Raw genomic sequence first — 16,262 nt, 5'->3', positions numbered from 1 at the left:
TGGTTCATCAGTATGTGTCATTTAATTTATAGTATACTAGGTGAGTATCCTCCATCATTGCCTGAATATGTATTTATTCCAATTCCATAAATTCATCTCCCCCTGCTCTCTGATCATCTCCCCCTGTCCCTTACTTTGTCCATCTGCTACTGTCCCCCCTCTCTGTCCATCTGCTCCTCACCCCTCTGTCAATCAGCCTCTTCTCCCATTGTCAATCTCCTCCTCTTGCATCTACATCCATCTCCTCCTGCCTCCACTATCTCCTCCTCACTCCCATTAAATTCATCTCCTCCTTCTCCTCTCTCTCCTTGTACATGTCCTTCTTTACCCACTCTCTGTCCATCTCCTTCTCTTTCCTTCCTTCATCCATCTCCTTCTCCCCCTCTCTCTGTCCATCTCCTCCCCTTCCCTTTCTCTATCTATTTACCCCTTCCCCAATATCTTGTGTCCATCTTCTCCTTCTCCCTCTCTATCTGTCCAGCTCTTCCTCTCTCCACATTATCACCACCACATCAGCAGGAGTTTACTGGTCCTTAACCCAACAATATTTCTATCCAGACATTAACTAATATCTGTACTAAGTTTGGGTAAAATTGATCCAGTGGTTTATAAGGAGACATAGAAGATACATACATACATAAGCTTTTATGATATATATGGCTGTCATATTTCTGCTGAATCAATCATGTTTAATTGCTCCAAACATGTGAAACTCAGTAAATCATCAACTGGTTTTAAAAGGGCTCTTGTATTGGAACAGATATTTAAATGAAATTTCCTGAACCATACTCCACTGCAGAGTGAAAATTCTTTCCAGATATTTATATATACAATGATCACATAAAAATGAAATTTAAATCATAAAATATCATATTTTGGGGTCTTCTGTTATTTACATAGGACATTTGAGTGCATATACCAGTGTTCAGTAATAGGAGATAAACAGAACATAAGAAACAAAACTCAGAAAGTTATAAAATTTTTCAAGTAACTAATTCCCTACTGATTTTATGTTGAATCAGCCCTCTGTAAACACAAATAGCACACAGTAGTATAAAGATGGTGTACTGTTAATAAAGCATACAGAATTAGTTTTTAAGACTGTTTCAATTTGTTAACATATACCTTGACACATTACACAAAGATGAAGATTCTGTGATCTATGGCACATGGTGAACAAGTGAAATAAAATAGAAAACTACGTGTTGTGAAGATTATTAAATTGTTTTAACAAGATGACTTCTTTAAGCTTTGTGTACAATGTCTGCAAGTGGTGAGCACTCTAACACCTCCCCAAAGATTGGTCATTGGCACTTGGCAGGTTGAGTGGTGGAGATGGTGGTTGTGGTGGTGGTGGCAGTGATGGTGGTGGTGATAGGCCGGTGAGGCCCAGTGACACATTGATGACTTAGAGAAATATTTTCCTAGCTTCAGACATACACCACATTGTTAGCAATGTAAGTAACAGGTGCTCCACTTGGGTGAACCAGGCTGGCAAAGGCTCACAGGTGGCTGCTTTCGCCCTGGAAAGGAAATACTTGCATAGGCACCCCATGATGCTGACATCAGGGTGAGCAACAGCTGGCTCATCAGTGGGCCACAGCCTTGACATCAGTGGTACACACTGTGTTGTGCTGCAGCTGCATTCTGAAGTAGCAGATACCTGCACTTAGGTGACTCAGGACTGGTTTGAAATCCAATGCTGGGCAGAGGGAAGACTGTTGTGCATGGGTCTTGATCCAGTGCCCTCTAGGCCCTCTAGCAGGAGATGGATGGCAGCAGCATAGATGGTAGGTCAGCGATAGTGCTGTGGCACCAAGTCCTGCAAGCACACACAGTGCAGGAGGCAGCTGCCTGATCCAGTCTTGAATCCCTGACTGAAGTTGGCAGTGTCCTGTCTCCTCATCATCTGGTGTGGAACTTGCATATTGGTGATGCTGCTGGACTCCAGATGAATCTGCCTCAAATTCCACCGCTGTTTATATGGCTCTGTGGCACATTTGTTGCACTAAATTACTGCACCCAGGCAAGTAGCTCACAACAATTCTTGCCCTGGTGTGGTGACATGATTCCTCCTGCTATGGCTATTACCATTGCATGGTGCAATTTTCAGCTGAGTACTGCTAACTCATCTTGCAACCCTTTTGCATACATGTTATTGAAACACATGTGAAATCACACAGCACTTATCAAACAGCAGTTGCTACTGCAATACTTCGTGGTGGCTTCTGCCAAATTGCTCTAAATTCTACTAAAACTGGGTATTGACACTATGATTGGAAAACAATGCTTGTTCAGTTTTGTACTGTATGAACTGAAACACCTTTAGTCTATGTGGTGTGCCAACACATAACAGCAAACTGATTAGAATGCATCAAGTTTATGAGCATATATACTGGTGGAATCGTGACTGCAAAAATCTTATAATACACCTGCAAAAACGTTTAGGTTTATCTGGTTTTGCTGTAGAAATAATTGCTCTGCCTAATTTTATTCTTCCTATGAGATAATATCTTGGTGTTACAGCTCTCTTAACAAGAAACTACTCATTGCACATGTAGCTGGTCAGGAGTGCAATGACTGCTCATGGATGGTGGGTGCCATCTTAATGTATGTCAGGAGATGCTTAACTCCCACCTGTGGCAGCCTGGGTTCACGTGATAGCAAGGAACCCTTAAAACCCGCATCCTTTCGTCTTTCCCTCTCCTTCCCTCTTTCCTGATGAGGCAAAAGTTTGTTGTTGGGGCTTCAGTTTCGTGTGTGTGTTTGTGTTTGTTTGTATGTCTGTCGACCTGCCGGCGCTTTCATTCGGTGGGTCGCATCATCTATGATTTTATATATATATATCTATATATATATATATTTTTAAAAGCAAAGATGATGTGACTTACCATGTGGGGGCACTGGCGGGTCGATGGAGGCATGGGCAGGCACATGCATGCACAATGCTTTCGCGACCAATGGTTGCTTCGTCGGGGGGGAGGGGGGGGACGGGAGGATGTGAGTTTTAAGGGAGAGGCAAACTCTTTGCCTTTACAAATGTCTGGTTGTGTCTGTGTATGTGCGGATGGATATGTGTGTGTGAGCAAGTGCATACCTGTCCTTTTTTCCCCCTAAGGTAAGTCTTTCCGCTCCCGGGATTGGAATGACTCCTTACCCTCTCCCTTAAAATCCACATCCTTTCGTCTTTCCCTCTCCTTCCCTCTTTCCTGACGAAGCAACCATTGGTTGTGAAAGCTAGAATTTCATGTGTATGTTTGTGTTTGTTTGTGTGTCTATCGACCTGCCTGCACTTTTGTTCGGTAAGCCACATCATCTGTGTTTTTAGATATATTTTTCCCACGTGGAATGTTTCCCTCTATTTTTTTTTATATATATATATATATATATATATATATATATATATATATATATATATATATATATATATATACGAACACAAACATACACACAAAATTCTAGCTTTCGCAACCAATGGTTGCCTCGTCAGGAAAGAGGGAAGGAGAGGGAAAGACAAAAGGATATGGGTTTTAAGGGAGAGGGTAAGGAGTCATTCCAATCCCGGGAGCGGAAAGACTTACCTTAGGGGGAAAAAAGGACAGGTATACACTCGCACACACACACATATCCATCCACACATACACAGATGGATATGTGTGTGTGTGCGAGTGTATACCTGTCCTTTTTTCCCCCTAAGGTAAGTCTTTCCGCTCCCGGGATTGGAATGACTCCTTACCCTCTCCCTTAAAACCCATATCCTTTTGTCTTTCCCTCTCCTTCCCTCTTTCCTGACGAGGCAACCATTGGTTGCGAAAGCTAGAATTTTGTGTGTATGTTTGTGTTTGTGTGTCTATCGACCTGCCAGCGCTTTTGTTTGGTAAGTTTCATCATCTTTCTTTTTAGATATATTTTTCCCGCGTGGAATGTTTCCCTCTATTATATATATATATATATATATATATATATATATATATATATATATATATATATTCTGATTTTAGTTTAATTGTGTATCGCTATGTGTTAAGTGTGTTTAATGAAATAACTTACTGCATTACCGATCTTTTCTTATTGTTAATATTTACATTAATGAGGAAAAACAGCTTATTATGAGCATAAAATGACGTAATTAACAATATAAGATGATTTCCTGAACACAGTCAAATGCCCTATTATAACTTTTCGCAGTCGTATCGTCATTGCTGCGTATAAACACATGCGCGAATTTGATGGCAACATTCTGTCATATGAAAGCAATTGGTGAACTAATTTTGAAGATTTAAGAATGGAAACAAATGAACATTATCATTTTTATAGCATATTTTACATTATCAGACAATCACAGAGTTTTTCAAATGCACGTGTCGTATTTGAAGAATATTTTTTAGGTAATGCAGTAAGTTATTTCATTAAACACACTTAACACATAGCAATACACAATATATATATATATAATAGAGGGAAACATTCCACATGGGAAAAATATATTTAAAACCACAGATGATGTGACTTTACGAACGAAAGTACTGGCAGGTCGATAGACACACAAACAAACACAAACATACACATGAAATTCTAGCTTTTGCAACCAATGGTTGCTTCATCAGGAAAGAGGGAAGGAGAGGGAAAGACGAAAGGATGTGGGTTTTAAGGGAGAGGGTAAGGAGTCATTCCAATCCTGGAAGCGGAAAGACTTTCCTTAGGGGGAAAAAAGGACAGGTATACGATTACACACACACACACACACATATCCATCTGCACATACACAGACACAAGCAGACATTTGTAAAGGCAAAGAGTTTGGGCAGAGATGTCAGTCGAGGTGGAAGTACAGAGGCAAAGATGTTGTTGAAAGACAGGTGAGGTATGAGCGGCGGCAAATTGAAATTAGGGGAGATTGAGGCCTGGTGGGTAACGAGAAGAGAAGATATACTGAAGGGCAAGTTCCCATCTCCGGAGTTCTGACAGGTTGGTGTTAGTGGGAAGTATCCAGATAACCCGGACGTGTAACACTGTGCCAAGATGTGCTGGCCATGCATCAAGGCATGTTCAGCCACAGGGTGATCCTCATTACCAACAAACACTGTCTGCCTGTTCCATTCATGCGAATGGACAGTTTGTTGCTGGTCATTCCCACATAGAAAGCTTCACAGTGTAGGCAGGTCAGTTGGTAAATCACGTGGGTGCTTTCACACGTGGCTCTGCCTTTGATCGTGTACACCTTCCGGGTTACAGGACTGGAGTAGGTGGTGGTGGGAGGGTGCATGGGACAGGTTTTACACCGGGGGCGGTTACAAGGGTAGGAGCCAGAGGGTAGGGAAGGTGGTTTGGGGATTTCATAGGGATGAACTAACAGGTTACGAAGGTCAGGTGGACGGCGGAAAGACACTCTTGGTGGAGTGGGGAGGATTTCGTGAAGGATGGATCTTATTTCAGGGCAGGATTTGAGGAAGTCGTATCCCTGCTGGAGAGCCACATTCCAGTCCCAGAAAGTATCCTGTCACAAGTGGGGCACTTTTGGGGTTCTTCTGTGGGAGGTTCTGGGTTTGAGGAGATGAGGAAGTGGCTCTGGTTATTTGCTTCTGTACCAGGTCGGGAGGGTAGTTGTGGGATGCGAAAGCTGTTTTCAGCTTGTTGGTGTAATGGTTCAGGGATTCCGGATTGGAGCAGATTCATTTGCCATGAAGACCTAGGCTGTAGGGAAGGGACTGTTTGATGTGGAATGGGTGGCAGCTGTCATAATGGAGGTACTGTTGCTTGTTGGTGGGTTTGATGATGACGGACGTGTGAAGCTGGCCATTGGACAGGTGGAGGTCAACGTCAAGGAAATTGGCATGGGATCTGGAGTAGGACCAGGTGAATCTGATGGAACCAAAGGAGTTGAAGTTGGAGAGGAAATTCTGGAGTTCTTCTTCACTGTGAGTCCAGATCATGAAGATGTCATCAATATATCTGTACCAAACTTTGGGTTGGCAGGCCTGGGCAACCAAGAAGGATTCCTCTAAGTGACCCATGAATAGGTTGGCATACGAGGGGGCCATCCTGGTGCCCATGGCTGTTCCCTTTAATTGTTGGTATGTCTGGCCTTCGAAAGTGAAGAAGTTGTGGGTCAGGATGAAGCTGGCTAAGGTATGAGGAAAGAGGTTTTAGGTAGGGTGGCAGGTGATTGGCGTGAAAGGAAGTGCTCCATCGCAGCGAGGCCCTGGACATGCGGAATATTTGTGTATAAGGAATTGGCATCAATGGTTACAAGGATGGTTTCTGGGGGTAACAGACTGGGTAGGGATTCCAGGCATTCGAGAAAGTGGTTGGTGTCTTTGATGAAGGATGGGAGACTGCATGTAATGGGTTGAAGTGTTGATCTACGTAGGCAGAGATACGTTCTGTGGGGGCTTGGTAGCCAGCTACAATGGGACGGCCGGGATGATTGGGTTTGTGAATTTTAGGAAGAAGGTAGAAGGTAGGGGTGCGGGGTGTTGGTGGGGTCAGGAGGTTGATGGAGTCAGGTGAAAGGTTTTGTAGGGGGCCTAAGGTTCTGAGGATTCCTTGAAGCTCCGCCTGGACATCAGGAATGGGATTACCTTGGCAAACTTTGTATGTAGTGCTGTCTGAGAGCTGACGCAGTCCCTCAGCCACATACTCCCGACAATCAAGTACCACGGTTGTGGAACCCTTGTCTGCCGGAAGAATAACGATGGATCAGTCAGCCTTCAGATCACGGATAGCCTGGGCTTCAGCAGTGGTGACGTTGGTAGTAGGATTAAGGTTTTTTAAGAAGGATTGAGAGGGAAGGCTGGAAGTCAGAAATTCCTGGAAGGTTTGGAGAGGGTGATTTTGAGGAAGAGGAGGTGGGTCCCGCTGTGACGGAGGACGGAACTATTCCAGGCAGGGTTCAAGTTGGATAGTGTCTTGGGGAGTTGCACCATTAGGAGTAGGATTAGGACCATTTTTTTTTGTGGCAAAGTGATATTTCCAGCAGAGAGTACAGGTGTAGGACAGTAAATCTTTGACAAGGGCTCTTTGGTTGAATCTGGGAGTGGGGCTGAAGGTGAGGCCTTTGGATAAGACAGAGGTTTCGGATTGGGAGAGAGGTTTGGAGGAAAGGTTAACTACTGAATTAGAGTGTTGTGGTTCCAGATTGTGTTGATAGGAATTTTGAGGTTTTCGGGGGAGTGGAGCTGGAAGTGGGAGATTGAGTAGATGGGAGAGACTGGGTCTGTGTACAATGAGAGGAGGTTGAGGTTTGCTGGAAAGGTTGTGAAGGGTGAGTGAGTTGCCTTTCCGGAGGTGGGAAACCAGGAGATTGGATAGTTTTTTGAGGTGGAGGGTGGCATGCTGTTCTAATTTGCGATTGGTCTGTAGGAGGATGCTATGAATAGCTGGTGTGGATGTGGGAGAAAAAAGATTGAGGACTTTTAATAAGGATAGGAGTTGACGGGTGTGTTCATTGGCTGAGTTGATGTGTAGGTGAAAGATTAGGTGGGTGAGGGCAATGGATTGTTCAGTTTGGAACTGGTATAGGGACTTATGGAAAGAAGGATTACAGCCAGAGATGGGAACTTTAAGTGTGAGGCCTTTGGGGGTAATGCCAAATGTCAGACAAGCCTGAGAAAATAAAATATGGGAGTGTAATCTGGCTAGAGCGACAGCAAAGATGATGTGACTTTCCCTGCAGGGGCGCTGGCGGGTCAATGGAGGCACGGGCAGGCACATGCATGCACATGGGATTCTGGCCTTCGCGACCAATTGTTGCTTCATCGGGGAGGAGGTGGGGGGCAACGGGGGGACAGGGGGATGTAGGTTTTAAGGGAGAGGCAAACTCTTTGCCTTTACAAATGTCTGCTTGTGTCTGTGTATGTGCGGATGGATATGTGTGTGTGTGCGAGTGTATACCTGCCCCTTTTTCCCCCTAAGGTTAGTCTTTCCACTCCAGGGATTGGAATGGCTCCTTACCCTCTCCCTTAAAACCCACATTCTTTCGTCTTTCCCTCTCCTTCCCTCTTTCCTGATGAAGCAATCATTGGTTGCGAAAGCTAGAATTTCATGTGTATGTTTGTGTTTGTTTGTGTGTCTATCGACCTGCCAGCACCTTCGTTCGGTAAGTCACATCAACACTATATATATATACATAAAATAGAGGGAAACAATCTATGTGGGAAAAATTTATCAAAAAACAAAGATGATGTGACTTACCAAACGAAAGCGCTGGCAGGTCGAAAAACACACAAACAAACACAAACATACACACAAAATTCGAGCTTTCACAACAAACTGTTGCCTCATCAGGAAAGAGGGAAGGAGAGGGAAAGACGAAAGGATGTGGGTTTTAAGGGAGAGGGTAAGGAGTCATTCCAATCCCGGGAGCGGAAAGACTTACCTTAGGGGGAAAAAAGGATGGGTATACACTCGCACACACACACATATCCATCCACACATATACAGACACAAACAGACGTATTTAAAGACAAAGAGTTTGGGCAGAGATGTAAGTCAAGGCGGAAATGCAGAGGCAAAGATGTTGTTGAATGACAGGTGAGGTATGAGTGGTGGCAAGTTGAAATTAGCAGAGATTGAGACCTGGTGGGTAACGGGAAGAGAGGATATATTGAAGAGCAAGTTCCCATCTCCGGAGTTTGGATAGTTTGGTGTTGGTAGGAAGTATCCAGATAACCCGAATGTTGTAACACTGTGCCAAGATGTGCTGGCCGTGCACCAAGGCATGTTTAGTCACAGGGTGATCCTCATTACCAACAAACACTGTCTGCCTGTTCCATTCATGCGAATGGACAGTTTGTTGCTGGTCATTCCCACATACAATGCATCACAGTGTAGGCAGGTCAGTTGGTAAATCACGTGGGTGCTTTCACACGTGGCTCTGCCTTTGATCGTGTACGCCTTCCGGGTTACAGGACTGGAGTAGGTGGTGGTGGGAGGGTGCACGGGACAGGTTTTACGCCGGGGGCGGTTACAAGGGTAGAAGCCAGAGGGTAGGGAAGGTGGTTTGGGGATTTCATAGGGATGAACTAACAGGTTACGAAGGTTAGGTGGACGGCGGAAAGACACTCTTGGTGGAGTGGGGAGGATTTCATGAAGGATGGATCTCATTTCAGGGCAGGATTTGAGGAAGTCGTATCCCTGCTGGAGAGCCACATTCAGAGTCTGGTCCAGTCCCGGAAAGTATCCTGTCACAAGTGGGGCACTTTTGTAGTTCTTCTGTGGGAGGTTCTGGTAACGGCACAGTGTTACACCGTCCGGGTTATCTCTCCCAATCCGAAACCTCTGTCCTATCCAAAGGCCTCACCTTCAGCCCCACTCCCAGATTCAACCAAAGAGCCCTTGTCAAAGATTTACTGTCCTACACCCGTACTCTCTGCTGGAAATATCACTTTGCCACAAAGAAAAATGATCCTAATCCTACTCCTAATGGTGCAACTCCCCAAGACACTATCCAACTTGAACTCTTTGTCTTTAAATATGTCTGCTTGTGTCTGTATATGTGTGGATGGATATGTGTGTGTGTGAGAGTGTATACCCGTCCTTTTTTCCCCCTAAGGTAAGTCTTTCCACTCCCGGGATTGGAATGACTCCTTACCCTCTCCCTTAAAACCCACATCCTTTCGTCTTTCCCTCTCCTTCCCTCTTTCCTGATGAGGCAACAGTTTGTTGCAAAAGCTTGAATTTTGTGTGTATGTATGTGTCTGTTTGTGTTTCTATCGACCTGCCAGCGCTTTCGTATGGTAAGTCACATCATCTTTGTTTTTAAATATATTTTTCCCGCGTGGAATGTTTCCCTCTATTACACTTACTGCCAAAAGTATGATCATATGGGGTATCAAGTAAAATATATATATATTAGAAAGAAACATTCCACATGGAGAAATATATTAAAAACAAAGATTCCATGACTTACCAAACGGGGAAGCGCTGGTAGATAGGCACCATAGAAAAACAGACAAAATTTCAATAATAGGAGTAAAGCAAAATGTAGGCCTATAGATAGAGAGATACTGAATGAAATGTGTTTGGCTTGCCAAGAGGGCAATGCATGAAGCCCTCAATGACTACCGTAGCAGAATATAGTCAGGTTATCTTTCACATAACTCAAATAAATTATGGCCATATGAAAAGGCTGTTAGTGGCACCAAAATCAGTGTCCAGTTCCTAATGAATGTGACAGGAACTGAAATTGGGGGTAGCAAAGCAAAAGCTGAAATGTGGTCCATAAACCTTCCCAGGATAATAATCGGTTGTATTCATATCGGGTTTCTATGCAAAACATACCATCATCTGGACACAGTATTTTGGTGGTCCACCTGGCTGCAATCTTCAGCTGAGCAGGCCATCGCACTATCTTGCTGGAACTGAAATCAGACACGATGCAGCGAATCCTTACTGAAGGACATAAAATGTTGTATGGTGAGACACAAGTGGTTGCCCCTGTTTTGTGGTATTGGGACTGTTTAGAGAAAGAAGCCACTGAAATACGGCTATCTGACAATATTAATTGTATAAACAGAGATAAGGGGTATCCTTTAAATAAGAATAGCAAACCTGCTCTGTTTGGCATTAAGGAACAACAGTTCTTGTTTCGGTCTTCAAAAACTGTCAGTAGTGTTTGATATCAATTTATCATTCCCACAAGCTTTCACTACTGGTGCACTGTTGTGCCTGTCACCAGAGGGCAGTTATGTTCACACACATGGGGTGAACCTATGGTCAGTGTATAAAGGAGCTGCTGAGGCATTTAATTTCAGTTCCAGTGATACAGTGCGATGGCCTACTCACTTGGAGATGGTGGCTAGGTGGACTGCCGAAATATTGTTTTAGATGATGATATGTTTTGACTGGAGACCCAATATGAATACAACCAAAAGCTGAAATGCTTAATTCCATTTTCAAATATTCTTTTATAAAGGAAAACCTAGGAGAATTGCCTCAATTTAATCCTCGTACCACTGAAAAGATGAATGAAATAGTATTAGTGTCAGTGGTGTTGAGAAACAGCTGAAATCATTAAAACTGAAAAAAATCTCCATTCCCCAATGGAATGCCTGTCAGATTCTATACTGAATTTGTGGTTGAGTTAACCCCTCCTCTAACTCTTATCTATTGTGGATCCCTCGAACAAAAAACCATGCCCACTTCTTGGAAAAAGGCACAGGTCACACCCGTCTACAAGAAGGGTAGTAGAAGTGATCCACAAACTACTGTCCAATATCCTTGACAGCTATTTGTTGTAGAATCTTAGAACATATTCTGAGTTCAAACATAATGAGGTATCTTGAACAGAATGACCTTCTCAGTGCCAACCACCATGGATTTCAAAAACATTGATCATATGAAACCCAACTCCACTTTTCTTACATGACATACTGAAAGCCTTGGATTAAAGCAACCACGTAGATGCAGTATTTCTTGATTTCCAAAAAGCATTTGACTCAGTACCGCACCTACACTTACTGCCAAAAGTATGATCATATGGGGTATCAAGTGAAATTTGTGACTGCATTGAGGACTTTTTTGGCAGGGAGGACACAACATGTTATCTTGGATGGAGAGCCACTGTCAGATGTAGAAGTAACTTTGGGTGCGACCCATGAAAGTATGTTGGGACCTTTGATGGTCATGTTGTATACTAATAATGCTGCAGACAATATTAACAGTAAAATAAGGCTTTTCTGAGATGAGGCATTTATCTATAACAAAGTACTATATAAAAGAAGCTGCATAAATATTCAGTTAGATCTTCATAAGATTTCAATGTGGTGCAGAGGTTGGCAACTTATTCTAATTGTTCAGAAATGTAAAATTTTGCAATTCACAAAATGAAAAACATAGTATCCTATGACTATAATATCAATGAGTCATTGTTGGAATTGGCCAACTCATACAAATACCTGCGTGTAACACTTTGTAGGGATATGAATGGAATGATCACATAGGTTTGTTGTGGGTAAAGCAGATGATAGACTTCAGTTCATTGGTAGAATACTGGGGAAGTGCAATCAGGGTACACAGGAGATTACTTACAAATCACTTGTGTGACCAGTTCTAGAATAATACTCAAGTTTGTGGTACCCATAGCAGATAGGACTAACAGCAGATATTCAACATATACAGAAAAGGGCAGCACAAGTGATCACAGGTTTCTTTAATCCATGGGAAAGTGTCACAGAGATACTGGAAGACTCTGGAAGACAAGCATAAACTATCCAAAGAAAGTCTGTTAACATAGTTTAAAGAACTCTAGGAATATTCTATAACCCTCTATACATTGCCTACACAGGGATCATGGGGATAAACTTAGGATAATTACTACAAGCACAGAGGCATTCAAACAATCATTCTCCCCATGATCCATACGTGAATGGAACAGGAAGAAACCCTAATAACTGGTACAATGGGGTGTACCCTCTGCCATGCACCTCATGGTGGTTTGCAGAGTATAGATGTAGATGTAGATAGAGGTAGATGCTAAAAATGAGGAAACCAGATAAAACAGTCCTCCTATGTCACTAGGTAAAACATGCTGGTGGATGCTCCTTAAGAAGGATATCGCTAAAGTGTGCCCTGAAATTTTCACTGCTATTTCAGTTCAGATTGCAGAATGTAGATAGTTTTAAGTTAGAATGGGCTAGGACCAGACAGGCAGCTCTAAAAGATTTTATGACAGACATTAGTATTGTTGGTACCAAGCATTAGGCTTTAAGTAAATATCATCACTGTCAGGTGATGGCAGCTGCTTTCAGTTTGCAACTGTAGCTCGGGAATGATGGATGCACCAGCTTGATGTTTTATTTTTTATGTTTTGTAGTTTGAGTTGACAATACATGTGTATGCCTTCTTTTTAAGTTGTGATGAGACTCAAAGGCATAAATTTCTTTAAAAAAAATAGGTTATAACTCAACAGTCTGTTATCCTTACATGTCTGTTGGTATAAGGAGGACTGTTTTATATGGTTTCCTTACTTTTGGCACTTGAAAATAGGATAATGTTGTCCCAAACATGTGGCAAGAATCACACAATTGACAACTGGGCTGAATATCCTCAATATTGCTGGAATGACAAGTGTGTGATGTCTTCACATCAGTTAATCTGTGGGGAAGTGTTATGGAATTGCTGAAGAAACTGAACTGGCAGACTTTTGAAGATAGATTTAAATTATTACAGGAAAGCTCACTTACAAAGTTTCAAGAAATGGATTTAAATGATGACTCTAACAGTATACTACAACCCCCTAAGTATCATTTCTGTAGGGATCGTGAGGTCACTATTAGATTCATTGCACCATACATAGAAGCATTTAAACAGTTATTCATCCTTTGCCCCATGCATGAATGGAATGGAGAAAAGCCCTAATTACTGGTACAACAGAGTGTAACCTTGCCATGCACTTCACAGTGATTTGCAGAATACAGATGTTAATGTAGAAAGAATGACGAGGTACTAAACTTAGTTGGAAAGAATAGATTTTTATGGCACAATTTGATTAAAAGAAGGTATTTATTTACAAGACAAGCGTGACCAGGGAGTGAGATAGTAAAAACTGCAGAGGAAGTTCAAGTCTTGACTTTAGGGGGAAAGTTCAAAGGGATATAAGTTGCAGTATTTACTCAGGGGTGAAGAGACTTGCACAGGATTTACTAGCTTGGAGAGCTGTATCTTTGGAATGAAGACCACAGCAACAATCTGAAATATATATAGCTAATAAACTTGTTGTACATATGTGTACAACTGATATTCCATCTGTCAGCTGTTTTATGTTTCTTAAAGTTCTAGGTGTTGCCATTAGACTTATCTCAATGACAACTTCATTGATAATGGCTCCTGGAAGAGTTAAAGCGTGAAAGCTACAGCAAAATTTCGATTTGGATGCTCGCTTCTGAGAGTCCATGTTTATCAATGTGCCACACTAATTCAAGTATATCAATGCCCAGATTTCTCCACAAGAGTTCAATCATGACATGGTTTCTGAGTAGATATGTATGATGCCCTTGTCTCAGAAATATATGTATAACTCTGTAGTTTCAATGAAACAACATTGCGCCATCCTAAGATTTAAACAAAAAAAAAAAAAAAAATACTTACCTTTTGGAAGATAGTAGTTCCAACTGATGTGTTGGTGTACTGGTGAGGGCTCACTATTATCTGAAAGTCGTGATGATGAATGTAAGAATGGATGAAACCATAAGCACTATAGGCAATGAGGTCATTGCCACTGGTGCCACATTACAAGCATCAGCATCATCACAGCTCTGAAGGCAACCACGGACGTAGCTGAAACACAATGGATACACTTTGTTTATTCATTAATTCAAACAGTCAACAATAATTTTTTGAATTTTTGTCAATATTTTAAAATCAAGTGCCACCAGTGGTGCAAACAAATTCTTCTGAAGTTCATCTAATGATTTAGTATTCCGCTGTTTATTAACAGGTGTAACATTTCCTGTTATTATGAGGAAGCAGTTACTGGGGTTGGTGCACAGTGATTTCATTAAGCCATGTAAATAAGGATATGTCTAATCAAGACATTGGGTACCAGAAACTGATTGAGTACATTGTAATAGCAACTATACAGCAGTCTACTTTTGTTGTTAAACAAGAAGGAATGAATATAATTATGTTAATGGGAAATAGCTACTTACAAAAAGGTGCTGATTCATCAGTTATACTGAATAACTGTTAATACTCTGCTCACTGGGGTCTTTATGTTTTTCAGAAAATTAAAATTTATCACTGTTATAAGTAGAGCTGTAGGCTGATAAATAGGGCCAGAGTAAGTTAGTGCTTATCAGAGCTCTAGACCCCAGCCTCCAGGTGAACAGAGGGTCTCCACTCTGACTGAGTTCTTAACTGGCTGTCTAAGAAGAACCATTCACGATACAGTCATCATCATTGGATAAAATATGACCAAAAATATGAAACAAATTTCTTCCTTTATTATATCCACTATCTTAATAAATTATCATAAATCAGTTTCAAAAAAGAAGATTGAATATAATGCATGATAATTGTGGTTTATATTTTCTTGTTGAACTGAAGTGTTCTGCAGTCTTGTGTAGTTACTGAATACCTAGCCCCAATACAGCAAAAAATTGCCACTGTGTAGTTGTGCAGTAGGATGTATTCCTTTCATGACAAGTTCCAACTATTTATAAACTCTGTATGCATGGAGCTGGGTAGAAGTTTTGACCACAACAATAGGCGGGTTACTTCGAACACTTTTGTGCACTCTGAGATACATTCTCCACTCCCCTCCTCCTTCTTCTGTTCACTGTTGTTATCACTTGTTAATTGTTTTAGAGCTGAACTGTTAATTCATGTGGCAGTATTGTTTGGACTGTTGTAATGTGCATTATATGAGGTCTGTTCAGAAAATTCCAGAAGATTCACAATTTCACGCCAGTAGTGTGTTGGAGTGAAGTGTGGCTGGTATCCCTACACACAACTGTTTAATGTATAACTGCCTGAACTTTCATTGTTGTATTTATTTTAGCTTTTGTTCAGTGCTGTTTGAGTAGATTGCTGTCTCACACAGTTCGCAAATTTCAAAATGGCACAGTTATAGGAGCAAAATGTCTGCATTAAATTTAGTGTGAAACTCAAGAAAACCTTTCCAGGGACACACCAAATGATGCAGGGGGTCTATGGGGATGAGTGTTAAGCCATACTCAATGTTACAAGTGGTTTACATGGTTTAAAAACGGCCAGATGAAGTTAAAGGTGACCCTTGTTCAGGATACCCTCCAACGTCTACTGACAATGCTCATGTCAGAAATGTCAACGAAATTGTGTGTGCCAGTCAAAAACTGAATATCTGAGAGGTTGCAGAAGAATGTAACATTTCAGATGGATGATGTCATGAAATCCTGATGTGGCATCTTGGAATGTGTCACATTGCCACAAAGTTTATCCTGTGGCTCATGAGTCAAGACCAAAAAATCTGTGAAGAGCTTTTAGAGCATACAAATGAGAACAAGATGTTCTGTAAGAGAATCATAACTGGTGATAGGATGTGGGTGTATGATTATGATGTTGAGACCAAGGTTCAGTCTTCACAATGAGTCAGGAAAGGTTCTACAAGACCAAAAAATGCTCACCTGGTCAGGTCAAGTGTCAAAGACATGCTGATAGTTATCTTTGACTTTTACAGATTAGTTCTTCATAAATTCATGCCACAGGGATAAACTGTCAGTCAATGGTACTATCAAAATGTGTTAGGATGCCTTTGAGAAAATGACAGAAGAAAATGGCCTGAA

The 16,262-nt window shown here is 41.8% G+C and overlaps 1 protein-coding gene across 2 annotated transcripts in view; it reads right to left on the bottom strand.

The window, feature by feature from the left end:
* The window catches only part of LOC124613073, a 1,160,819-nt gene that overhangs the window by 26,063 nt on the left and 1,118,494 nt on the right, over nt 1–16,262 (bottom strand). For both annotated transcript variants that reach the window (XM_047141658.1, XM_047141657.1), the window contains one exon: nt 14,089–14,277. In XM_047141658.1, the coding sequence (XP_046997614.1) occupies nt 14,145–14,277 (133 nt within the window). In that variant the 3' untranslated portion in view covers nt 14,089–14,144. The remainder of the gene's footprint in view (nt 1–14,088; nt 14,278–16,262) is intronic.

This window comes from Schistocerca americana, chromosome 4, assembly GCF_021461395.2.
Source record: "Schistocerca americana isolate TAMUIC-IGC-003095 chromosome 4, iqSchAmer2.1, whole genome shotgun sequence".
NCBI classification, from domain to species: Eukaryota; Metazoa; Arthropoda; class Insecta; order Orthoptera; family Acrididae; genus Schistocerca; species Schistocerca americana.
Note: the sequence above shows the minus strand (reverse complement) of the source record. Positions and strands in the feature narration are given on the sequence as shown.